General features: G+C 42.1%; 1 protein-coding gene across 1 annotated transcript in view; it reads left to right on the top strand.

Moving 5' to 3' along the window:
* The window catches only part of hectd4 (HECT domain containing E3 ubiquitin protein ligase 4), a 50,105-nt gene that overhangs the window by 17,800 nt on the left and 8,329 nt on the right, over positions 1-23,976 (top strand). The window contains exons 18-65 of the mRNA XM_084728084.1: positions 712-836; positions 1,269-1,422; positions 1,534-1,637; positions 1,802-2,000; positions 2,101-2,220; positions 2,303-2,407; positions 2,589-2,752; positions 2,897-3,142; positions 3,740-3,932; positions 4,458-4,562; positions 4,711-4,799; positions 4,888-5,060; positions 5,307-5,442; positions 6,246-6,390; positions 6,507-6,673; positions 6,772-6,918; positions 7,017-7,201; positions 7,425-7,578; positions 7,711-7,991; positions 8,129-8,315; positions 8,405-8,486; positions 8,623-8,825; positions 8,970-9,105; positions 9,487-9,669; positions 9,779-9,943; positions 10,049-10,218; positions 10,429-10,544; positions 10,677-10,780; positions 11,176-11,337; positions 11,459-11,607; positions 11,741-11,820; positions 12,096-12,259; positions 13,043-13,280; positions 13,475-13,611; positions 13,709-13,835; positions 15,255-15,392; positions 15,566-15,702; positions 16,502-16,662; positions 16,754-16,935; positions 17,999-18,204; positions 18,309-18,439; positions 18,588-18,793; positions 18,907-19,086; positions 20,149-21,545; positions 21,844-22,051; positions 22,143-22,366; positions 23,023-23,168; positions 23,271-23,374. Coding sequence (XP_084584210.1) covers positions 712-836; positions 1,269-1,422; positions 1,534-1,637; positions 1,802-2,000; positions 2,101-2,220; positions 2,303-2,407; positions 2,589-2,752; positions 2,897-3,142; positions 3,740-3,932; positions 4,458-4,562; positions 4,711-4,799; positions 4,888-5,060; positions 5,307-5,442; positions 6,246-6,390; positions 6,507-6,673; positions 6,772-6,918; positions 7,017-7,201; positions 7,425-7,578; positions 7,711-7,991; positions 8,129-8,315; positions 8,405-8,486; positions 8,623-8,825; positions 8,970-9,105; positions 9,487-9,669; positions 9,779-9,943; positions 10,049-10,218; positions 10,429-10,544; positions 10,677-10,780; positions 11,176-11,337; positions 11,459-11,607; positions 11,741-11,820; positions 12,096-12,259; positions 13,043-13,280; positions 13,475-13,611; positions 13,709-13,835; positions 15,255-15,392; positions 15,566-15,702; positions 16,502-16,662; positions 16,754-16,935; positions 17,999-18,204; positions 18,309-18,439; positions 18,588-18,793; positions 18,907-19,086; positions 20,149-21,545; positions 21,844-22,051; positions 22,143-22,366; positions 23,023-23,168; positions 23,271-23,374 — 8,815 coding nt within the window. The remainder of the gene's footprint in view (positions 1-711; positions 837-1,268; positions 1,423-1,533; positions 1,638-1,801; positions 2,001-2,100; positions 2,221-2,302; positions 2,408-2,588; positions 2,753-2,896; positions 3,143-3,739; positions 3,933-4,457; positions 4,563-4,710; positions 4,800-4,887; positions 5,061-5,306; positions 5,443-6,245; positions 6,391-6,506; positions 6,674-6,771; positions 6,919-7,016; positions 7,202-7,424; positions 7,579-7,710; positions 7,992-8,128; positions 8,316-8,404; positions 8,487-8,622; positions 8,826-8,969; positions 9,106-9,486; positions 9,670-9,778; positions 9,944-10,048; positions 10,219-10,428; positions 10,545-10,676; positions 10,781-11,175; positions 11,338-11,458; positions 11,608-11,740; positions 11,821-12,095; positions 12,260-13,042; positions 13,281-13,474; positions 13,612-13,708; positions 13,836-15,254; positions 15,393-15,565; positions 15,703-16,501; positions 16,663-16,753; positions 16,936-17,998; positions 18,205-18,308; positions 18,440-18,587; positions 18,794-18,906; positions 19,087-20,148; positions 21,546-21,843; positions 22,052-22,142; positions 22,367-23,022; positions 23,169-23,270; positions 23,375-23,976) is intronic.

Genomic DNA, 23,976 nt, shown 5'->3' with positions numbered 1-23,976 from the left:
GTTTGTGTAGTAGGGCTGTACTGAATAGTCTGAAGCTTCATTCCATTGACATCTAAATTCTAAGTCAACAGTTGAATGCTGCAAAGCTTTTTTTTTCTTTTTTTGCACATATAGTCATTCAGTTTAAACATGTTCTTGCACAGCTGAAGAAAAAGAATAGCCTATACTGAAATTATCAGTATTATAATGTGCAAAAGTCAAAACTTTTTGAAAAAAGGGTAGATGTAATCACTTCTAAAATTCAAAACATACTTTAATCCAACAAAATATTCTGCTTTAATCCATATCTGTTGACATTTAGCCCCTCAAACAACATTTTTACTGTGATGAAAAAACTGTTCTCTGCTCTCCTGCTGGCTGCACACAAAGGGAGGCACACTCCTGTATTAACAGCAGTCTAGCAGCAGTCTGACAGCCCCATGAATTACAATTATTTGATGAAACTGAGACATATTCATTAAAGAAAGTTGATCTCATAAAGAAGACTTAACTAATTAAATCCGATGAATCACTTATTCAAATTGTGGATTATGTTTGAGGATTTTTTTAAGGTGATGGTGTCATAAAATATGACGACAGACATTTAAAGCTCCTCCAAAAACAGACATTTGGTACAGCCCTAGTGTGTACACTCCATATTGTATAAAAGAGATATGATCATTGAAAGCAGTGGTTACGTAAGTGTGGGCCTATGCTGTGTGTGGTCCTCAGGAGCTGCAAACCAGTATCCTGTCGCTTGCAACCAAGATCTTGGTGGGATGTGATGAAGTGCTGGAGACACTGCAGCAGGTGACCACGGCTCTCATTAACAGCGACATCCCTGACAGAGAAACCAGGTAAACTTTTAACTGCATTGAGGCAGGAAAATCACCCTTTGCTCAGCCAACCAGAGTGTCTGCTGGATACCTTGAAAATCTACTAGCCACTTAATTTATTACATTTCATGCAAAGACTTTTGAAGTCAATATGTATTACCATAAAACCATAACTGACAAAAATAAAACCCGACAAGATGTTCTCTTGCTTAGCTCTAATGCACTATTTCACCGTGAAACAAGATTTAGCTAAACCTGAGTAATGCTGCAGCCTCCTTTTAGAAAGAATAAAAGAGTGCATGGAGTGCATGAGAAATCACTTATGGATGCCGGTTCTTAAAATCACTCTGGCTTTTGTTTTACCTCTTCAATTTTCCCCATTTCTTATTGTGTATTTTTTTTTCCTTGTATCTATCACCTCAGCATTTATTTTTCTCTCTTCTGGTTGTTCAGGTTGAAAGGCTTGGAGCAGGTAACCAAGGCCACCATGCTTGGGCACCTGCTGCCAGTGTTGCTCACCACTTTGATGCACCCCAACCTGCAGACCCTCACTCTCGCTGATGCCCTCATGCCTCAGTTGGTGCAGCTGGTCCTCTACACCAGCCAGGTTGTCATCTTGCCAGTCCGAAAGTCAACTCTTGCATTAAATGAAAAGTTTTTCCTTGAACATTAAAAGCAGTCATCAGTAAAGTATTTATTTTCACTCCCTGTTTTCCAGACTGCCCTCTTACTAAAGACTCAGTCTCCACTTTTTACTGAAGAGCCTCCACTTATGGGTAGCTCTCTGGGGCAGGGGGCGAAGGCATGTGCAGCCGATGACAAGTAAGTTTTCTGAAGGTTCATCAAAATAATGAATACACTGAATATGGATAATTTCCTATTACAACACCACCTCAAATAATCTAATCCTTTTAAGTGTCAGCAGTTTTGTCTGTCCTGAGCTCAGTTTCCTAAAACCAGTAATTCATTTGTATTCTTGATACTAGAATTCTTGACGAACGCGAGGAGCCTGGTTTCCTGACTGGACTGAAGATCCCTGCCCCCTGGGCCGCTGGGAAGACAGTAGAGACGGTGCACCCTGTGAGGGACAATTACAAGTTCAAGGAGACGGTACACATCCCAGGAGCCCGTTGCCTGTACCTTCGCTTTGATTCTCGCTGCTCCTCGCAGTATGACTATGACAAGGTATTGCCTCTTCTAGCTCTTATATAAAATGTGTGCAGCTTTTCAAACATAGAAAAACTCTGGGGATATTTTACACTAAACATATTCTCTAATATTTTAGTTGGTTATCTACGCTGGTCCCAACACCAACAGTCGTAAAGTAACAGAGTATGGAGGGAACACTCTGGGATATGGCAGTCGCAGTGTCCTGGGGACAGGATGGCCCAAAGACCTTGTCAAGGTAAAAGAAGCTGTTTGTACAAACACACACAATGAACACATGTAAACACAGAAGAGCTACATTCTGTTGTGTCTTGTTGTAGGTTGAAGGAGACACTGTGACGTTTTCCTTTGAGATGAGGAGCGGACGTGAACACAATACCCCTGATAAAGCCATGTGGGGGTTCTCCTGCACTGTCAGAGCTCAGGTAAATTTGCCTAGACACAACATTACCTTGGCATTCTATTGATCAAACGGCTGATTGATTAATTGAGAAAATGATTAATTGATGGTGAAAATAGGTGTTAGTTGCAGCCCCACTGGCTGTGCAGTCTGGAACTTTGACACCGACAGTTAATACTGAACATGTTATTTGTTTTTGTTTTCAGGAGTCATCGGAGGATGTCTCTGGAGGCCTCCCCTTCCTGGCAGACCTTGCACTGGGTCTGTCAGTGCTGGCCTGCTCGATGCTCCGCATTCTGTATAACGGTCCAGAGGTGACAAGAGAGGAGGAAGCCTGCCACGATTTGCTCTGCTCAAAGCTGCTGCAAAGGTGACGCAGCTAAATTAAACCACCACAAAACGTCTCCCAGTGATATTGATTACTCATGTGATAAATATAGTACAATATAAGAACAGGTACATAAGCTGGCAGCTAAGATGACAGACCAATGACGGGCTTTGTTTTTTTCTTTAGGTGTCAGTGGCAGGTGGAAGCAAATGGTGCAATCTCTCCTGCTCTCACGCCCAGCCCCTCACCTCTGCCACTCACTATCGAGGAGGACCGGGAGTTCACCTACCCCTCTGATGTGCTCATTCCACCCCCAGGCCTCATGCCAGGCACCTACTTTGACTTGCCTCGTATCCGCCTCCCTCCAGGCATCATGGGAAGGCTACGAGAGGTGTCTGGAAGGGCTCGACCACAATTCCGTCCCAGCATCAAGTAAGAGGGTCATGTTGTCACAGCCCAGAGGGTTAGGCATGTGACATCACTATACAGAAAAAAACATAAAACATTGCTAAAATGATATTGTGATTCAGGATTTTCATAAATCCAAGCAGAACTTTTTACAGACTACCGAAGGGTAAAGAAAGATGAAGCAACATAAAGCAACACTCTCTGAGACTGTGTATTTGTAAACAACCAAGCTCACAGTTTTGTAAGGGAATTATGTAATAAATTATTAATATTTTCAGACTGGCCCTGAACGTCCTTGTGATTTTGATTAGGCTGACACATTCAGATTTAAAATAGAACAACTAGGCTTTTGTATGCCTTCCAGCTTTGTTCAGACGGTGAATTTTTCATTTAGTTCTGATGGCAATTTTCAAGATATTTGTTTCGTATTCTGTATTGCAGCACTCCCCATTAATAGTTGGCTAGGTTTTGATTGTTTATGGGATGAGGGGGGTGGTATTGCTTTAAAATAATGATAGATTGATAGTGATATCACTGCATATCTTCTACAACGTAAAACTGTTTTTGTTCTAAAAGCATAAAGCATAAATTGTAATTAACTTAATCTTTTTTTTCTGTAAGGGAGGTGATCAGGCCAGATGTTATGGAGGAGGTCATAGTATCTTGTGTCATAAAACATCTAAGTCTGGTGGATGCCCTCCAGTCACTTGTTAACTACCAGTACCGTGAGGATCATGCAGAGGAGTATGACCTGGTCTGCAAGATCATGGCTGAGACCTTCAAGAAGATCAATGCTATGGAGCGTCAGCTGCAGGTGAGCTTCTACAAACACAGCAAGGTTTTTAAAAATTAATATGCTCTAAATTTTGTTTGCTTGCTGTTAATAGAAGATAGACCGTGCACCGCACACTATGCATGTTTGTCATTGTGCCAGTTTTTAATTAGGCTGTTCAGGAAAGTTGTACGTTAGCTACTTTAATAAAGTACCTTCACTTTGCTGTCGGGATTAATGGGAATTACTTTTTCATGGTGTCATTATTAAGCTGTATTTATTTGCAGCCAGGAGGTTGCTGCACTACCGTATTAGATTCTCAATCACCAGGATGCTGCTAATATGACAACAAAGTGGAGAGATATTGTATATTAAAGTCTGGTGATATGAGAGTAATATTAAAAATGACAGAATAGGTGAGCAATTAAAATAAGTTTGAGGCTGACCAAAAGACCTCAGTTTAGCTAAAAGAAGAGAAGAAAAGTAACCAGGGAGACTGCCATCCTGAACTGAAACAGAAAGTGTGAGTCTCACTCTGTGTTTAATCATCTCCTGTGTTTCTTTCAGAGTGTCGCAGAATTGGAGCAGAAGTGGCAGAATGAGGTGGAGGAGGCCCATCAGGGAAAGCTGGAGAATAACACTCCTTTCTTTCATGACTACCACTTCTTTGAGGTACCATGCGACACACACACACACACACACACACACACACACACACACACACACACACACACACTACAACTTTTTCTCTAGAGATTACACCATTACCACTACCTTTTGCTTTGCATATTCATACTTTATTGTGTTTTTTTTATACTAGAACAAAATTAAGGAGCTGGAACTACTTTGCTCCCTGAAGGAGGTCCCCCTCGATTTTAGTGATTTGGAAAACGTTGTCCTTGCACTGAGGCAAGTAATTAAAAATCATTCCAATACTTTGAACAGATGACTGTCGTGGCTCAGTTCATGCAGTAACATTATGTATCTGCACCAACAGGGAGAAGTTCTTTCAGGAGGTCAACACCATGCACCTCAAAACTAGCACCTCACTGGCCAAAACAAAGGCACTTGTGAAGAGTCTTATGAACCGCACTGAGCTGCTGCTCCATGTTACCATCGCTCCACACTGCAGAAGCCTCACCACCACACCTGCTGGCACACCAGGTCCAGGTACACATCATTGTTTTATGTGCCTTCTTAAGTAAATGATTAGCTGCTATGTGAATGCTTGTTGTCCTTATTAAATATATGGATACACTTTTGTAACTTACACAAGAATCTGACTTTAATGAATAAATTGTATCACAGCCTTATTTCTGTCAGTCAATATTATCTGTCAGTGTTTATTGGGTGTTTTAGACAAAATAGCACTGAGTTTGGTTCTCACCTAATTTTTCTTGATTTTTGTTGTGCTAGCCTCTAAGTCAGTGTCAGATGCCAAGACTGTGATCCCCATGGTGAAGCAGCCAGTCTTTTTACGCAGCATGTCTGCACCCTCTGACTTGGAGATGATTGCTAACCAGGACCTTGAGTTTACACATGCGCCCCAAAGGTATTTGTCTGTTTTTGTTTTACAGAGTAAAAGGTACAATCAGTAGGATTTGTTCGAGCTGTTCGTTAATCCATTATAAATATAGTTGATTGTTGAGTCCTTTGCCAGGACATTATATACAGACATTTTGGGTTGGTAAAATGTCCCAAGCACAGCAAAATAATGAGAAAACACAGAATTTACTGCGTGGTATGGCTCGACTCGGCTTGACTCTACTTGCTTTTTAGGTTTTCCATTGCCAAAAAATGTGGATAGTACCTTGTGCTTTTTTAATATCACCTCTCCTGAAGTTCCAGGCAAGTTGAGCCATAAAGACTGGAGCGAAAACACTTCAGACCACTGACTGGTCATAGATAATTGTCCAAATAATTGTCACTTGTGCAGTGTGGACATCCTGCACAACACAAATTGCGACATCAATCTTTTATTCACTCAATCCAGATTTTAAAAAGTAGCAGCCTACAAAATCACGCTGTGGTCAACTGACAAATTGCAGACATTCCTCTGTTCGGTCGTCGATGAAAGGATCTCAAAAGGAAAGGGTAGCCTCTATTGGTCGTGTATGTGTGTTGTGTTGATGATGATGTCATGGCAGTTTAACCTGCACTGCTATTACAATCAGCTAGAGAATCCTGCAGTGAAAAACTACATTGAGAGAAGTACCTGGTACCAAAAGGGTGTTGAGTAGAGCCAAGCTATACCATGCAGTGGAAACAACATAAGTAACCTGGGAATTAATTTCTTTACTTATTATTATTATTATTATTATTATTGTCATTATTTACTTGTTGTTTTACCTTTAGGAGGCGACACCACCCTACGAGTCATCGCAGCAGCTCATTTACCTTGCTGCAGTCTCTGGCCATAGAGGATAGCCGAGACAAACCAACATACAGTGTGCTGCTGGGACAGCTCTTTGCCTTTATTGGAACTACACCCGATCAGGCTGTAAGGCTCTTATTCATCATCTTACTCACCATCTTGTTTGTTGCTATAGCTGCATGAGAATGACTCAGAGAATTCTGGTCTGACATTGAGGTATTTTACACCGGTAATTTCTGCAGGTGTCAAGCAGCAGTTTCCTGTCGGCAGCGCAGACACGTTGGAGACGTGGCAGCACACGCAAGCAGGCACTTGTTCACATGAGGGAGTTGCTCACTGCTGCTGTCAGAGTTGGTGGTGTCACCCACCTGGTGGGGCCTGTCACCATGGTGCTGCAAGGTGGCCCAAGGTAAAAGAATGAGGCTATAAACTTGAGGGGAAAAAAATCCCACCCTACTCTACACACATACACTTCTATACATCTGTATCTGTGTGCCATCTGTGCAGGATTGAGGAGCTGACCTGTGGTGGAATGGTGGAGCAGGTGCAGGAGGCCTTTGGGGAGACCATGACGTCTGTAGTGTCACTATGTGCTCGCTACCCCATTGCCTGTGCCAACAGCATTGGCTTGCTTTGCACAATCCCCTACACCAGGCAAGAGGATTCATCTTGCATTATATCTCTTTTAATTTTACTCTGTATTAATGAACCCTCAGATTCCTTACCCTCGTTTGTCATCTGTGTTGTGATAGGAGCGAGGAGCAGTGCCTAGTTCGGAGTGGTCTGGTCCAGCTCATGGACAGCCTGTGTAGTTTAAGCGGTCAGAGGGAATGCAGTTCAAACGAGAAGCAGACCAAAAAGCAGAAGGTGGCCACCATGGCCTGGGCTGCTTTCCAGGTGCTGGCTAACCGCTGCATCGAGTGGGAGAAGGTGGAAGGTATATTATCCTTCTCAGTACTTATTCTGATCATCTGTGAACAGCTAGCTGTGTTTGATCCAGGAACAAAACAAATATACTGTGGCAGGCAAGAAGAAGTAGCCTTAAAATACATTTTAAGATTAATGTTTTTTAACACACGGTCAGATGAAATTGCTGCACACTACAAAATAAGTAGTATGTTGTTATGATAGGTAAGTAATCACTGTTTGTCTCTTTAAAGGTGGGTCTACAGATGCAGTGCACTCTGGTCTGGCACGGCAGGTATCCAGCCTTTTGACCAATCACCTGGCCAGAGCCACAGAGTGCTGTGGGAATCAGGCAGCTGGTAATGATGCCTTACAAGATGTGCTCAGTCTGCTCAATGACCTTTCCAGGTAAAATTTTATCTCATCTATGCATATGATCAGTTTTTACTTCCTCTCTGTACAGTATATTAACATGTATTTGTATATATGTGTATGTATTTATACAATGTTTTTATATCCTTCTTTGTTTTTGTATTCCAGGAGCCACATAGGGAAGGCAATCCTGAGCCAGCCAGCTTGTGTCTCTAAGCTGTTGTCACTGCTGCTTGACCAGCGACCTTCTCCAAAGCTGGTACTCATCATCCTGCAACTATGCCGAGCTGCCCTGCCTCTCATGAGTGTGGAGGACTGTGGTAATGTGGCCCTGCCCTCGTGGAGCTACTCTATTAACACACTTGATGCTGAACAACAAGATGCCAATGATCCTGCCTCACGTATCGCTGCCTTGCTGCTAGCCAAGCTGGCAGACTATGTAGTACCAGGTTGGTCTCTTACCTGAGATTACTAAATATAGGTGGTGGCCCTTGTAAGCAAATGCTCTTTTGTATGGAAAATTGAAGTGCCAAAAACATACTAAACTGGATATATTGTAACATCTACAATCTTCCCTATGTACCAGGTTGTCAGACCCTGCTCTCCCCCAGCTCCTCTGAGCCAGACACTAGTCTGTCCCGTGCCAGTTCCAAAGGAGCTCTGAAGTCTGACGATGTTGGGGAGGAGGGAGAGGCAGTTGATGGCAAGCTATCAATTTTTATCCACAAAAGAGAGGACCAGTCATCTCACGAGGTTCTACAACCACTTCTTAGGTAAGGTGTCCCTAATACCTTTGATTTTACTTCTCATTAGCAAGCTTGGTTTCTGTGACAAGTGCTCTTCCATCCAATCCAAAATACAGCAGCTCAGAGGGACGTCCATTTCGGCTTGGAACAGGAGCAAACATGGAAAAGGTTGTAAAGATGGACAGAGACATGACAAAAGTAAGTTGTACTAAAAAAAACATGGTTAGCCAGAATCTATAAGCATATATTGTACTCACAATATGAAAGCTTGTGTTTCTGTAGTTTTATTTCAAGTCATTCTTATCTCTGCTGTCCTATTTTCAACCTTCCCTAGAGCGGCAGCTGTGAGGTGATCACAGAAGAGGCATCTGCAGCCCTGAGGAAAGCCAACAAGTGGGCCCAGTCAGGTCTGATAGTGAGTGTTGGTCCACCTGTGGAGACTCTTGCCCAGGAGGCTGCTGGAGGCATCACCACTGGTGACAAGAAGAAAACTGCTCAGACCGCTGTTTGTAGGGACAGGAATGCTGAACTGGCCAGGTAAGAAAAACAAGAATAACCGCATCAGTTTGAAAAGCAGATATGTTCACCTCTACTTTTTTGTATAAATGGCTTCTTCATCATGTGTGTACTTGTCTTGTCAAACTGTATTTGTAACAGACTTGCTCTGATATCCTCTGACAGGTCGGACCCTGTCAGGCCATTCATCAGCGGCCACGTTGCCAACAGTATGGCTGCTGAAGTTATCGCCCTGCTGCACAGCCTGCTCACTGCCCCCGAGTCCAACACTGCTCAGATCTGGACCAGCACTGCTGAAAAAGTAAAGGGATATTATAGAGCTGCAATGATTCATGGATTAATTAGTTGTCAGCTGTTGAATACATTGGCAACTATTTCAATTGATTAATCATTTTTAGTCATTTTTTAGAGAAAATATCAAAATTCTTACTGGGCTTTGGGCAACAGGGATTTACACCATTTTTTTTGACATTTTATGGACCAAACATCTAACTGATTAACTGAGAAAATGATTAAGAGATTAGCTGATAATGAAAATAATCAGTAGTTGCAGCCCAAGGCTATAATGTTTCTAACTTTATCAGAATTTTTATCCTCATCCTTTCAGAATAATTAATACTGGGAATTTCTATGATGCTGTTTCTATCAAAGCTAATGCTTTCTCTTGTGTGATTTGTGGTAGGTTCTCTCCCGGGCCCTGATGTTTATCCCGCAACTGGGAAAGTACGCTGAGAGTATTCTAGAGAATGGGAGCAGCAGTGGCAGGAAACTGGCTAAGCTGCAGGCCATTGGCAGACAAGCTGTTGCTGCGCTCTGCGCCCTCGGGGGCTTCAAAGAAACTATTAAGATTGGCTCTGAGGTCCAGGTTAGTTAAGGGAGAAGAGCTCCCTCTGCAAAAGCAATTTAACATTTTCCCTTGTGAGCTTTAAAATGTTAAATGTTGGCATATTTTCTGTAATTCTTTTGCTCTGCAGGTGGTGGGTAAAGGAGTGCTGGGTAGTGTGGGAATAGTTATGTCCATCAATGAACAGGAGGGCATCGCTACAGTCAAGTTCCCTTCTTGCGAGTACAGGAAAGCTTGCAAAGCATCAGACATCCTGACAGTACCTATATCACGCCTCTGTACACCCAGATCTGAGGTATAAGTTTCAGCATCGAACAAAACACAGTCCTTATTTTTTTAAATTAATTTCAGTGTCAGTTTCACTCATGTCTCCCTTTCACTTGTTTCCCACCCCCAACAGGCTCTGCCCCTCTATAAGCTCTCAATCACAGAAAAGGTGGTCCAAGCAGTGCAGTCCATGCTTCTGCCACAGGAGGGCAGTCTCTCCATTCACACTTCTCTGCCAGCTACAGGAGATGGCTCCAGCCCAGTAATGGCTGCAGTACGCTTGCTGGCTGAAATCAGAACCAGGTTAGCAAACATTAATGTAAATCCACGCTTCTGCTCCTGAAAGGGTCCATCTCTCTTTTAACCATTTTCCTCTTTTCATTGACAACATAAGGTTAAGTAAAGCTGTGTTTAATCTCATGAATCATTTGAAACTACTTATGATTGACCTGATTATGTGATGTAATGGATCATTGATTGGACAAAAGTCACAAGGTTCTTAATGGTTTTTAGGGCATGCCTGGTAATGGCACAGCTCCTGGAGGATAGCTCCTTCTGTGAGGAGTTCATCCAGCAGTGCCCCGCTGCTGTTGAGGTTCTCAACCTGGTCGCCCAGGAATGCAGCCCTGGTGAGGATGCATATCAAATCATTAGAGCACCTAAAATCTTTATTCATCCTTAACCTTTATTCACAGTATAATGTATTTGGTCTGTAATACACCATTAACAGTTGTGAATGAAAGGTCTGTCATCCCTTGCAGGGGAGCGTCTCGGCATGGTTGAGGCCCAGTGTGAAAGAGTGAGAATGCTGTACCGGGACTGCGCTCGGCCGCCTCCTCCACCACTGCAGACAGACAGACGCCAGGTAGGATTTTTATTTTTATTACTTTAACTGTTGCAGTAATCAACAACAAACACAACACAGATCCCTATGGACTGGATGCAGCTGAAAATACACATTTATCATGCAAGAAGGTGGAAAAACAATCTTTTTTTTTTGCAGAGACAGATAAAGCCATAACTGAGCTTTGGCCTTATGAAAAGGAGCCAAACTTCAGTCTTAAAAAAGTGTTGATGGAAAAATGTTTTAATTGACAGACAGCTGAAAGCGAGATAATTATAGTCTGAAATTCTTATATTGCTTCAAGACTCAACTCGTACTGCACTCAAAAATCTTCAAAGACATTTTGATAAGTTAAGCAGTCAGACTGGTTGGCCTCATTTTATCTCCTTATCCCTTTGATGTACTTGTCTCATCAGCCCAAGGAAATCACTTGGTGTCCATCCAGAGTGTTCCCTCCAGTTCGTGCCTGCATGTTCTCATCCCGTCTGACTTCTGTCACCTTCCTGGCTGATCCGAGTGCTGGAGGAGGGCTGCCCAGAGGCACCTTCATCTACGCCACCTGTCCTGTACCAGTTCAGGTGGGCACATCACAGAAGAATGCTAATATTTGTTGTCTCAGTTTGTTTGAACGTCTACAAGTGAGATAAAACAATGTACTGATACTGCAGCCTGCCTAAATGGAAGCATTTGTCCCTGCAGGCCCCATCCTTTTACTGGGAGATAGAAATTGTCTCCTATGGAGACTCTGAGGAGGACAGTGGCCCGATTGTGTCCTTTGGGTTTGCCACTGAGGCAGAAAAGAGAGATGGAGCATGGACCAACCCTGTCGGCACCTGTCTGTTTCATAAGTATGTTCACCTGCTAGTAACTCTAAAGACTCTTTTCCCACTGCTCTGTCTCTGACTTGAGTGCTGACTGCTATTCTTCTCTTTTGTGTCGTTCGATCTCTGTGTCTGTCTCCTGTCTGTCTGTGTGTGTCAGTAATGGGAGGGCAGTGCATTATAATGGCTCCAGTCTGCTGCAGTGGAAGAGTGTCAGGCTGGATGTGGCTCTACTTCCTGGTGAGACAGCAGACAAAATGTGTTCGACCATCTCTTTTGTTTGATTTAGTCAACTTAGAAATCCATACAGCGATGTAAGTTATGGATTTGAGCTAAACCCCTTAAAAGCATTGTATCTTATCTGGCTGCTTTTTCAAACTAGAAAGCTATTTTGCAAGCATATCTTGCTTCCTTATCTCAAGCTGTATTCAGTGTTAACGTGATTTAAAATATGTCATTACCTGTCAACACTGAGTCATTGCTGAGAATGTGCCTTTACATTTGTATAAACACAGGCGACGTGGCTGGAATAGGCTGGGAGCGCTCTGAGGGCACTCCTCCACCCCCTGGTCAGGCCCCTAAAGGCAGGGTCTACTTCACCTACTGTGGCCAGCGGCTCAGCCCCATTCTGGAGGATGTAGCTGGTGGAATGTGGCCCCTGGTACACATTCAGAAAAAGGTGGGTTTGTGTTGATTAATTGACGATGAAATCTTTATATTTGATAATGGAAGTGATGGTCAGTATATTATATAAAAATCAATAATTATTTCTAAAATGTATTATAGTTTGATGGCGTTTCCGGCTGTGTGTAACACTATAAACATCCACAAACTCACTTAAGTGGGGAGAATTTCAAAGGAAGAAAAATATTAAACCTAACATAACAAGAAAACAACCTGTCCGGTAACAAATGTGCTGGAAGACATGTGGCCACAGAGATGCAAACGATGCACATGTCTTCTGAAGTATTCAGTGTTGAGTGAGGTATTAGGATGCGCAATCCCTAAGAAGTGTTCAGATTTATACCTGGGCAATAAACCAAATTGTTGCAGATGAGAGATAATTATTTGGACAAATTTCTACATGAATTAAAAGAAGATGTGTTTAACAGAAAATGGGAAAATGGATTAGGTTTAGAAATGCAGACATTGGCAGTGTATCATTTTATTGATAATAATATAAATTGCATGATGTTTAAAAAGCAAATAACACATCTAACTTTATAATTAGTTGTGAACTGTAACCCCCTCTTTGCAACATGTTTCACTGTTATGTTTTTGTTGTATTTATATATGTCTAAAGACAATAAATACTAAAGTGATCAAAAGAAATCTGTAATTTGGTTCATCCGTGGTATTTAATATCTATTATAATGTGTCCTTTTTTTGCTGCTTTACTGACACAGTTTTCCCTCAGGATTAAGGTACTTAATCTTGTAATTTTCTTCCATTTTCTTTGTAGAACTCAAAGATCCGTGCCAACTTTGGAAGCAGGCCATTTGCCTACGCAGAAGGTCAGGCACACAGAAATGCGGCCGACCTGTGTGTAGACCTTGCAGAGGAAATAAGTGCAAATTTTGAGGCACTACCTTTTGCAATGGCCTCAGACAGTGACAATGATGCAGGTGCAAGTGTCACCTCTGACTCTGGCTCCCATGGACCCCCTTGTCGGATTGCAGCTGTGGCAGTCGCCCAACAACGTATGTTTATCACCTTCATTTCAGCCTTATTCTGCTAAAACATGCACACGTTTCATTTGACTTTGATTTTACTCAAATATCCCCCAAAGACAGGCAGGTAGTTTGCTACACTGATACAGTGATTCATTTTGTCTCCCTGTTGGTAGCATTTGTTTAACCTGCATGTTTTTGTTTGTCCTTTCCTGTTGGTACAGAGTACAACAGTGACCTGTCGTGCCATTACAAAGTCGAGCTTAGTTACGAGAACCTTGTCACCTCGGGGCCAGACCCACATCCGCCACCTATCGCAGATGATGAGAGTGATGATGAAGATGATGATGATGTTCCAAGAGTGAGTGGGGTCTCACCTTCTCATCCTATAATAATGACTTTCCAGTGAATTTAAATTTTGTAATAACTTTATTCTGATGTATGTTTGATAATGTTAGGAGGACCACTATGCCTTGCTGGTAAAGGCCTGGGAGACCAAAGTGTTTCCTACCATTCGTAGGAGGTTCCGAAATGAGGCTGAGAGGAAGTCTGGCCTGGACCAAATCAAAGGAGCTCTGCAGCTTGGTAAAGAGTGAAAGAATATCATTAATGGAAAAACTTCCAGTTCAGTGTAGCATATAGCAAAGTACCAAAACAAAAACTACTTTAATTTACTCAGCATTGTTTCATTGAGACAAGGTGTTAACAGGTCAGTAAAAATCAGTGAAAAGTAGTTAAGTTTAAAATTTGGGGTTCATGAACAAGCATAAGACACTAAACCAGATAATGGCAGGCTGAACTACAGGATATAACACAAACATATAACATCTGTTGTTCCTGGGCAAGTAGACAAAAAACAACCACAGAGCAGCAGATACAATACATACATAAAATAGAATACATAGAAGTGCATCAGTGTGAGATAATAAATAGGATCAGTTAAATGAAAACCATACTGGTTACACTTTCATGCTGAGGCAGCTTGAGGCTGGTTTTAAATGCTGCAAAGCTTTTTGTGGGTAAGGGATTCCACTTCCTCACAACCGAGAAAGCAGATTGACCAAAGGCTGTCTTTCTACACTATTGTACCCCGTCATCCTGAGTAGATGCTCTAGTCCTTCCGACACTGCTGCTGCTGTGATAGTTCAGGCACCATCTATGGGGAGGGGTACGAGATTATGAATAAATCTGAACATCAGGTATGTACAGAATATATATCTTTAAGGATGTTTCAGCAGTGATGATTTCTTGGCTTTTTATTTAGCTCTTTTAGGATTTGTTTATACAGTGGGTACACAGGCTTGAATGTAGTCACACCTCCCTGTGATCAGGTTGTCATGCAGTAAGACAGATGGGGAAAAATCTTAGTGTTTACAAAAAGCTTTGCAACAGACTGAGAAAACTGCTGTGTAATGCTCTTAAAATTTTAAAATGTGGGAGCATTTTAGTGTTTGATCATGAGTGCACCACAAACAGAATTGATGAAGTAGTCAGTTTTCTTTCAGAACCCATAAAACAGTGTTTCTCTGGATCAGAACACTGATTGATTGTCAGAAGTACTGACACGTGTATTCAAATAAATCATGCATTCAGTTTCCATTAACTGTACTCATTATGCCGCTCCTCAAAATGTTTGCTCTGCTTTTAAAGTCACTCTACTATAGAAATGCTTTCTACTTTATTGCTAATAATTCCAGTGTGCTCATGCAATTCTAGATTAATTACCCTTAACGAATTGGAATGAGGTAGAGTAATTAGAGTGCTACAGTTGACATGAAATTAATTGAATTGACAAAACCTGTCTAATGATTTTAAATCAAAAACTTGATACCAGAGTTTATTAAATGAAAGATTGACTAAACTCTACCAACCAGCCCATTCTTAGCCTGTGCATATTTTATGTTAATGTAAAGCTTTGAATTTTTGCACACATTTGGTTAATCTAGATTAAACAAGGTCAGCTTTAATATTGTTTATCTCCATGGTGTATTTTGTTGACAACAGGCATGGTTGACATTGCAAGACAGACAGTTGAGTTCCTGTATGAAGAGAACGGTGGCATTCCTCGAGACCTCTACCTCCCTACCATTGAGGATATCAAGGATGAGGCCAACAAGTTCACTATTGACAAAGTTCGCAAAGGTACCTTTTACTACATCTCTATACCCCCTGTACACACTGTAAGTTTAAATGAGCCAATTTCTGGGTTCATGGTTTAGTCAGCACTCTATTAAAACTGTTGATTTGACACATGAAAACTTGTTTGTGGGCTTCTGCAAATAATTGATAATTAATAATTTACTCACTCAAAACAGGGTTGACTGTGGTCATCCGCTGTCCGGACAGCAACAATACCAACAGCACTACAGGAGGGACAGCCCTGCCAAAGTTTGCAATCCGGGGCATGTTGAAGACCTTTGGCTTGCATGGGGTAGTGCTGGATGTGGACTCTGTAAGTACAAAACTTGATGCTGGCTTGTATGTGAATGACTGATTTCCAGTAGGCTGCACACATTCATTCAAATAGTCATTCCAAAAAAAGAAAAAAGATGCTTGGAAACAGGAATGAATCATCATCATTATCATTTACCATTCAACACTGATAAAAGGTCCTCCTCCTTGAGCTCCCATGCATTCCTTAAATAAGATGCCAGTTTAAATGTTTCTTTTCCAAACAACCATTTGTGAATGGAAGGCATGAATCATTCATATCCATCATCTCGGTCACACCATTTTTAACATCGAACAAAAGAGAGCACAGCTATTTTATGGCTTCTTTTTAATGAATGTTGATGTCCTTTCATATCCAAACAGATAGGCATATTTATTTGTCCTATCATCACACAACTCTTGGACAATATGTTTTCAAATACAGAGGACCATTACTCTTCAATGCCAGTCCCCACATTATTAAAAGCTGTCCATCATTATCTGTATTTAGATATAATATAAAAAAAACACATCTCTCATTAGACAGACGTCTCATCTCTCATAAGTCTCATGATTACAATATTAGCAAAGTATAGAAGTAAATCATGACTGCTTTGAACATTAACAGGTAATTATCACTGAAGCCCCAAGATGTTATTTGGGATATAAGTATATAAGGGAACCAGTTGCTCTAACTGATTTAATCTTGCCAGTAACTCCTTTAGTGCCCTGCCTGCAGACTCTGAGAGAGCTGATGTGCCATACACAATCTATTTTCTCATCAAAATGAAAACCCAAATAATTGTATGCCTTTTGTCCAGGTGAATGAGCTGGTACAGGTGGAGACCTACCTGCGCAGTGAGGGGGTGCTGGTGAGGTATTGGTACCCTATTGAGATGCTGGAGCGGCCACCTGCTGGATCTCGACGTACTGCAGCTAATGGCTTAGTCTCACTAGACAGTAGCAACATACAGATTCACAGGTAATGTATGAACTAAAAGGGGTATGTGCTTAATGTAGAAGTATCATTCACCAGTTTTCAGTTTTCATTGTGTTTTACTGCTTTGCTGCAGGGAACTGCTTCGCTGTGAGAGTGCGCTGGCTCGGTTATACTGCCGTATGGCCTTGCTCAACATCTTTGCTCCCAAGAATCCCCACACTTTCACTCGTCTCTTCCACATACCTGCCATCCGTGACATCACCTTAGAACACCTGCAGCTGCTGTCTAACCAGCTGCTGGCTCCACCCCTTCCTGGTGAGTATTAATCCTTCTTGTTAATAACTACATGCCTCTGGCTTTAATCCTGGGAAACCGTCATCCTCCACCAACTCCTGGACTGACTTCTGTTTGAAAATGACACTTTTTTATCACTCTCAAACAGAAGTCAAAACAGATGGATACTCAACTGTGCTGCTGGAGGGAATTTGGACAGATTATAGCTGATCATGCTTATGTCTTTTGGTTTTGTCACTCCATTCAGACTTTCTGGAAAGAAATGGCAAAAAAATCATCTAAAAAATCCTGGGTTTTAGTGTCGGTGCAAAATTCACATCCCTCTATCTTGGAAATATCCCCTACAGGCTACATAACGATGATACTTACCATTTAAAGATCTTGCTGACAGCAAGTAAAAAGGCAATTACAAAAATTGTCGCACTGCAGGCTTCTTTCCTTTGTGTTGTTCAACACTTACATCTTCTGGAACAGATGGCCATCTAAGAATTGGGAGAAAATCAGCTGCAAAAATGGTCTTTATTTAGCCAATGAGACGAATCTTTGATAACTAATGAGTGTATCTTGTGCAATAAATTGCCTTGGTGTACTGATTATCCCATGACCTCATATTTATTTGCTTTTTTGTTCTGTCCTTATAATGGGAAAACATTCATAAATGAAAATTTAAAGCTGCTACAAGGAGTTTTTAACTGGTTATGAAACAGTCTCAGTTTATTACTGTTGCCTCTATATGACCTACATAAGTTAATGAGACCATCTGTGAGAAGATTAGCCATTTATGTATATTAATTAGTTATTGTTAATGTCTGCCAGGTCGGAGTCTCCTTGAAATCAGATTAAATGAGCCTGTGTTTACATTTTTCCAAGCAATGTTAAAGTGAGTAGTACATTAACCAAAGCAGGAGGAGGTTGTTCTTTTGATTATTTTATTTTTTATGTTATATTTTGTGCTTATTATAGCGGAAACACGACTACAAGTTCCTTGTAGTAGCTTTAAAAAATGAAATAAAAATGCATGTCTCAGTGAGAATTGACCTTCTGTGTTTGTGTGCTGATTGCTCTGATGTTGTTCTTCCTGCAGATGGCACTATTAGTTCTAGTTCTATCCTACTGGCCCAGTCGGTGCTTCATAACCTCCAGGGCCAAAGCTGTTCTCCCTCAGAACTATTCTACCAGGGAAATGCTCAGCCCATCCAGGAGTGGCTGACAGTGGCCATCACCCGTGCCTTGCATCAAGGAGAGGAAAGCCTGCTGGAGCTCACGAAGCAGATCTGCTGCTTCCTACAGGTCAGTTCTGCCAATCAATGCTTAACCTAATAAAGTTGTCTCTGGATAGCTACACAGTTCGTAAAGTTGTTAATATTTTCATATAATTCTGTTCACTGTGACAGAATGCACCAGAGCAGTTTACATCTGAGGAGTTTCCTGTGACGGAGTCAAAGGTTAGCATGGATGTCAGCTTTCCAGGCGCAGCATTTGTGATCGTATCCTGCAAGGAGAGCCAGCTAGGCTGCCGCAAAGAGTGAGTTCCACATGTGTCTTTAAGGGAGAAATCTGTAATATATTTACTGTGACAAACCATGACCGTGATATGGCATCAGAGATCAAAGAAACATGTTAGGTTCTTACCATCCATTCCTGTTAATTCTCCCATGTCTTTTCCACATCAGCTCCAGTCTTTACAAGGCTCCCTGGGCTCGAGTCATGGTGTATGGCCTGGGTCACAAAGTGCGCAGAAATGGACAGCTAAATCTGATGGAGGCGGTGTGTTATCCACTGGATGCCTCTCCTACCAACACAGGCCTTACTCCCCCTCCCACCACTAACCAATACCCCTCTGTTATCATACCCACTGATAAGGTGCACATCAAACTGGGTGAGTGTCTGACTCCCAACAGGAAATTCATACAGGCTACTTAAGCAGTTTGGGGAAAAAGCAATGCGTTACAGGATAAAATGCAATTAAATATCCCATTGTCCTGATTGTAGGGGTGTCGCCGCCTCCTGGTGCTGTGCTGGTGCTGCACTCCTTGCCGCTGGAGTTTCCTCTGGCCATGGCATTTGCTGAACAGCTGTTGACATGGAAGCTGGGAGAGAGCAGTGAGCGATCAGAGGATGAGCTGGACACAGTGCCCTCGTCTGTGCTTCTGCAGGTGGTGGAACTACTAGGTAGGTTGAGCACCAGTTAATGTGCGCATGAAATCTCACTGATGAGTTTTAACTCTTGTATTGTTTCATAGCAGCAAAACAATGGATGTGTTTCAGCCCTAGCCCTCTGATGATTACCAAATGGCTGCTATTCATTACAGAAACCAAATATTAACCAGAAAAATAAAATACAAATATAAGAAAAAATCTAATGTTGTTCTCTTACAACAACCAGAAAAGTGACTTACTGGTTTTACCACCTAACACTAAAAAATACAGGTGTGTACATGTGTCATTTCCTCATCTTGTTTGTGTCCTCATTCATATAAATAAAAACAATTGAAACACCATAAACAACAGACAAATATTAGCAAGTAGTTAAAAAAATTGCTATAGAAAGAGATACTATACATCTGCTGAAATGCGTTTGCTGTTTTGGTGCTGTGTTAAAATAAAATTGTTAAATCTTATCAGTGAGTGCTGATGATTTCATGTGCACATTTTGAGATTTTTGGATCATAACCTGTCATATTCTAAAGACATTTAATTTAGCACGCCAGTTTTCTTTAGTTTGAACACCAGTTAAATCAAAACTTTGATAAGCCTGATTCATTAATGTGTCTGTAGTTGCTGTACACATTAGTTAAATGCAACTCCAGTAAAATCCATCTCCCCCGTCTCCCAGCAGGAACGAAAGTGGATTTTCCCTGTTAGAGCTCAAATTGTTTGCTTCAGGTTTTAAAACTCTGACATTTTGTTACTGATTTATGATCTTTGGACATTTCTTAATGCAAAGTTGGCATATTTTCTGAGATTAAAAAAACACATTATGTAAAGACATAGACATGACATATTTTATGTGAAACTTTAAGTCTCTCAAGTTCTCAAAACTCACCACACTGAAAGAACCGTATACTTACAAGGTCATAAAATGTCAATCTTCAGAGATGTTTATGAGCTAGTTAAACACGCATATACATTATTCCTCACTTCTAGCTCCATAAATCATAGAACTTTGAAAGCTTGCAAGCTAAATCATACCAAACATGAATATAAATTTTTCTGTCTTTGTTGTTGTTTTAGGTGGTTTGCTTTGGACCACTGATCTGGCTCCCTCCATCAAAGAGCTCATCTTTCACTTGCTGGCTGAGCTTTTGCGGAAGATCCACCACTTGGAGCAGCGTAAGAGCCCTGCTGGCCTCTCTAGCTCCATTGCTCTGCTGCTTAACCCCTGCCTTGCAGTGCTCATGGCCCTGCAGACAGAACTCCGAAAGCTCTATGACCGGGAGACTCAGGGATGGACAGCCGGAGGGGCTGGAGCAGGGGGGTCTTCATCTGGAGGCATTGCATTGGCTCTGGGGGCAGAGCAGAGCCGCTTCTCAACTTACTTCCACGCTCTGATGGAAGTGTGTCTGGCTGTGGCGGAGGTGACCCTTCCTCTAAATGTTGGCGGCTCTTCAGTAGGAGCTCTGTCCTCCACCAGCGCCCCTAACCTCAGTGACTCATCATCATCTTCATCTTCGTCGCCGGGCCAGACACCACAGAGCCCCAGTCTGCTTTCCAAACGTAAGAAGGTGAAAATGAAGCGTGAGAGAGCAGCAGCTGCAGTGGCAGCAGCGGTCTCTGGGAAACGGGGAAGTGGAGGTGCACGGTTGTCAGAGAGTGACAGCGCCTTGCTAAACATGGCGGGCAGTAAACCAGAGGACATGCTCTGGTTCCACCGCTGCCTCACGCTTCTGATGATCCTACGACATCTCGCCAATAAGGACCCACAGGGATTAAGCGTGACCAGCGATGCAGTGACGGATGCCTGCCAGGCCTTAGTGGGTCCCACCGCCCACAGTCGCCTGCTGGTGCTCTCAGGTATCCCCACGCACCTAGAGGAGGCCGTGGTTCGAAACGCCATCCGCAGAGCCTGCAATGCACATGGAGGACTCTTCAAAGATGAAGTCTTCATCCCTCTGCAGGAAGAGGACCCCAAGAAGCCCAAAGCTGTTGGGGATTCCAGCCCTCAGGATGGCAAAGGGGGCCCTGAACCTGAGCGCCCCTTCCCCAACAACGGAGGCCCTGAGAGTCCTGACAGCTCCAGCAGCGTGACTCCAGCAATGAGTGTGAGCGCTTCAGCTTCTACCAGTCAGACATCAATCTGCAGCTCCTCTCAGGGAGTTTCCCGCACTGCCAGTGAACTTTCTGTCGATCAGGAGCTGTTACCTGTCCCACCTCTCACCCCTGCTGCTGCAGCGTCGGCTGTCACATATCCCCAGCAGGGTCCCCAAGACTCCCAGACTGTCTCTAGTCAGGAGAGTCTAGATACCTCCCTGTGTAGTACAGGAAGCCTGGGGAGTCTCGGCAGCCTCGGGGAGCCTCTCGACAGCGCAGAAACACCGTCGGTGTCGGATGGGGGCTCTATGCACACAGTCACCTCACTGGAGAGCAATGCAGTCATGTCCAGGCCTATCAAGGGTTATGCTGTCATTGAGGTGAGTTGATTAACAACACAATGATGGATCTACGCTGTTTGATACATACACAAAATACACAATAAAAGATACTTAAGATATTAAGAAGACAATAAGTTAACTAGATACAACAAATACATCTATTAAGAAATAAGTCATACAGTTAAAGTCAACTCAACTTTAACAAGTTTGGAAGAGGTAAAAGCTTGGATTATTTTCTCTAAGACATCCAGTTTTTAATATCAGCAAGCCAGGACATAATACAGGATGCATCTGTGGCACCAGGCTTTATTGTTTGTCTGTCTTTCGTTAATTATAGGTTCGTTCTCGGGCCAAAGTGGAAAAAATCCGTGCCAGTCTTTTCAACAGCAGCGACCTAATTGGCCTGTCTAGTCTGGAAGGTGAAGAGGAGCTTATGGAGTTGACCAATGAGGAGATCCTTACAGCCTCCAGTGTAAATCAGAGCCTGTTTGACACACAGGGAAGCTCCGCTCTGGAAGACTACTTCCTGGACAAGTCAGTCAGAGGTTGGTGTTTGACTCTGGATAGATACATTCTGCTCTTGCACAGTGACATTAGAGCTGCCAGTAAAAAAATCTTATCTCTCCATGTTTCAAGGTGACAAGCTTGTACCCGGAGCGAGAGATGTCCTCACAGATATTTTTAAGAGCTGCGTGCACTCGGAGCAGATGCTGAGCCTCACACCGGCCAAGCCTGTGAAAGTGTCTGACATTTACCTCAGCAAGGAGCAGATCAACGCTCAAACACCTGGAAACCTACTGCACACTTTCTTCACCAATGTAAGGCCTCCAAAGAAAGTACTCGAGGACCAGCTTACTCAGGTATATAACACATTCGCAGGGCATGTTCTAAAACACTGCAATTTAACGTCACTTACTGTTTTGCTGAATCATCCAATGATCTCATTCATCAATCAGAGGACCTTTTTCATGGCAGCCATTTTGACATGAAATGGTAGGGTAAACACAGGTGTTAACAAAGATACTAATTAAGGTCCCAGTTTCACGGTGCTGGTATATGTGCTCACTGGAAAAGCTCTGCAGCACTAATAATAACTTTATTTATATAGCATCTTATAAAAACAGAGTTCACAAAGTACTTTTACAGTAAGGCCAAACAAAAGTAAGTCAAAATGTATAGAATATTCCAAATCCACAAGTGATGCAAGTGTGATATAATGGCCAGTAAGGTACATTGTGTCGTACCTTGTGAGAAAAACAAATACTTGGAGAATTGATATCACATAAAAGCTATAAATATGGGTTCAAAATGGAAGGGGAACTTAATTATTATCATTGATAACACCTGGGTTTACCCTGAAATTTCAAGTCAATGTAGTTGTGATTAAAAAAGTCTATTTTCAAGTGTCACATCTTGAAATTTTCATTTCTTTCTCAGATCAACCACCACACATGAATTTGTAAGCACATTATACCATATGTACATTCACGTTTTAAAAATAATCTGTTTCTATCAGATTCTAAGAAAGTATGGCACTCCCAAGCCCAATAAGAACAAATACAGCAAAGCAGGAAAAGAACAGCACCAAGGCAAGGTTGTAAGCACCAAGAGGCCCATCACCAAACCTCCCACCAAGGAGAAGTCTGTGCTTAACAGTGTCAGGTGAGTAATCCACCCAACACTTTGAAGTGCAAGCACATGTTTAAGCACATTTACACTTTGACACTAATTGAATTAAATTTGCTGTGCTCTTGTCTCTGCCAGGACTGCACTGAGTGAAAAGAAGACAGTCCTGAAGCCAAAATCTCCTGAGAAATCCAGACCTGATGAGAAAGATGTGGAAAAATCTCCTGCCAAGAAAACTGAAGGTTGGCAGTAATCACACACACTGTGACTGCAGACGTCACTGAATATGTCTTACATTTACGTCATAAATACTTAATCAGTGCACTTACTTTGTTGTGTAATGGATAAGTTAAGTATTTTTCAACCTGAACTCTACTTTCCCATGTTATTGTGTCTTAAGTGACTCATGGGCACAACATTTTTTAACAATTAGTCAGTATTGAGGAGAATGCTGCAGCCAGCATAAGTGAAACTAAGATACAACTTAATCCCTCATGGGAGCTTTGAACCACCAATCAAACTTGTTTGCCACTGACAGTCTAAGGTTGTCATTTTAAGTGTTTAACATTATGGAAAGGATCGCTTCTTTTAAAGAATAAAGTACATTTTGTTTAACCAGAATCAGCTGTTTTATTGCAGTTGTCAAAGCCACACAGATCATTTTAACTTCATCATCTTCCTCCAAATTTAACAGAAGCAAAATAAAATTCACCAAAACCATCTTGGCTCGTCCTCCCACTGTTCCAACATTCATCACCTCTGATTTAGTCAAACTAAACCCTTATTTCACCATGTTAAATGTGAAATAATGAGGACAGGAGCGAGAGGGAGGTTGGACATTAGA

Source organism: Lutjanus erythropterus, chromosome 10, assembly GCF_056507025.1.
Source record: "Lutjanus erythropterus isolate fLutEry1 chromosome 10, fLutEry1.hap2, whole genome shotgun sequence".
In the NCBI taxonomy this organism is placed as follows: domain Eukaryota; kingdom Metazoa; phylum Chordata; class Actinopteri; order Lutjaniformes; family Lutjanidae; genus Lutjanus; species Lutjanus erythropterus.
This window is presented reverse-complemented; position numbering and strand designations above follow the sequence as displayed.